At 37.6% G+C, this 587-nt stretch overlaps 1 protein-coding gene across 1 annotated transcript in view; it reads left to right on the top strand.

Moving 5' to 3' along the window:
- Positions 1-587, top strand: part of LOC107690809 (AT-rich interactive domain-containing protein 4B-like) — a 101,540-nt gene that overhangs the window by 48,908 nt on the left and 52,045 nt on the right. The window contains exon 6 of the mRNA XM_016489224.1: positions 79-158. Coding sequence (XP_016344710.1) covers positions 79-158 — 80 coding nt within the window. The remainder of the gene's footprint in view (positions 1-78; positions 159-587) is intronic.

Raw genomic sequence — 587 nt, 5'->3', positions numbered from 1 at the left:
TGTGTGTGTCTGATATCTCGTCTCTCTCTCTCTCTCTCTCTCTCTCTCTCTCTCTCTCTCTCTCTTTCCTGGGCTCAGTGTTTAATGACGGTGATGAGAAGACCCTCAGGCGCTCGTCTCTCTGCCTGAAAGGAGCGCGACACTTCGCTGAGAGTGAGGCAAGTCCGCTTTCTGCTTTCTCATTGGTTTAGATCACTTGCAGACTCCTGTACATCACAACACTTTCACATCACATCCTGTTCTGGACGCTAATTATATAATTTCGGATGTATTTCTATTGAAGTTTAACAGACTTTCAGACATACGCTGAAATCGCGATTAATCGCATACAAAATAAAAGGGTTTGTTTACATAATATATGTGGGTCAAAGACGAAAAAGGGTGTAAATAAGTGTAATACTGCTTTAAATTGTTGCTGTTTAATTTAATTGTATTGTTGTTTTTGTTTTTCCGAGCAAAAATTAAATATCATACATTTTCCCCTGATTTACAGAAGAGAGCCACTAAAATGGCATTCAGTGTAACAATCTTGTCAGGCATATTTACAACAAAAATCAATTTATGACATATTAAAAGACTAATTACTT

This window comes from Sinocyclocheilus anshuiensis, unplaced genomic scaffold, assembly GCF_001515605.1.
Source record: "Sinocyclocheilus anshuiensis isolate Anshui unplaced genomic scaffold, SAMN03320099.WGS_v1.1 scaffold2584, whole genome shotgun sequence".
Taxonomy (NCBI): domain Eukaryota; kingdom Metazoa; phylum Chordata; class Actinopteri; order Cypriniformes; family Cyprinidae; genus Sinocyclocheilus; species Sinocyclocheilus anshuiensis.
The sequence above is the reverse complement of the archived record's forward strand: the minus strand, read 5'-3'. Positions and strand labels throughout refer to the sequence as shown.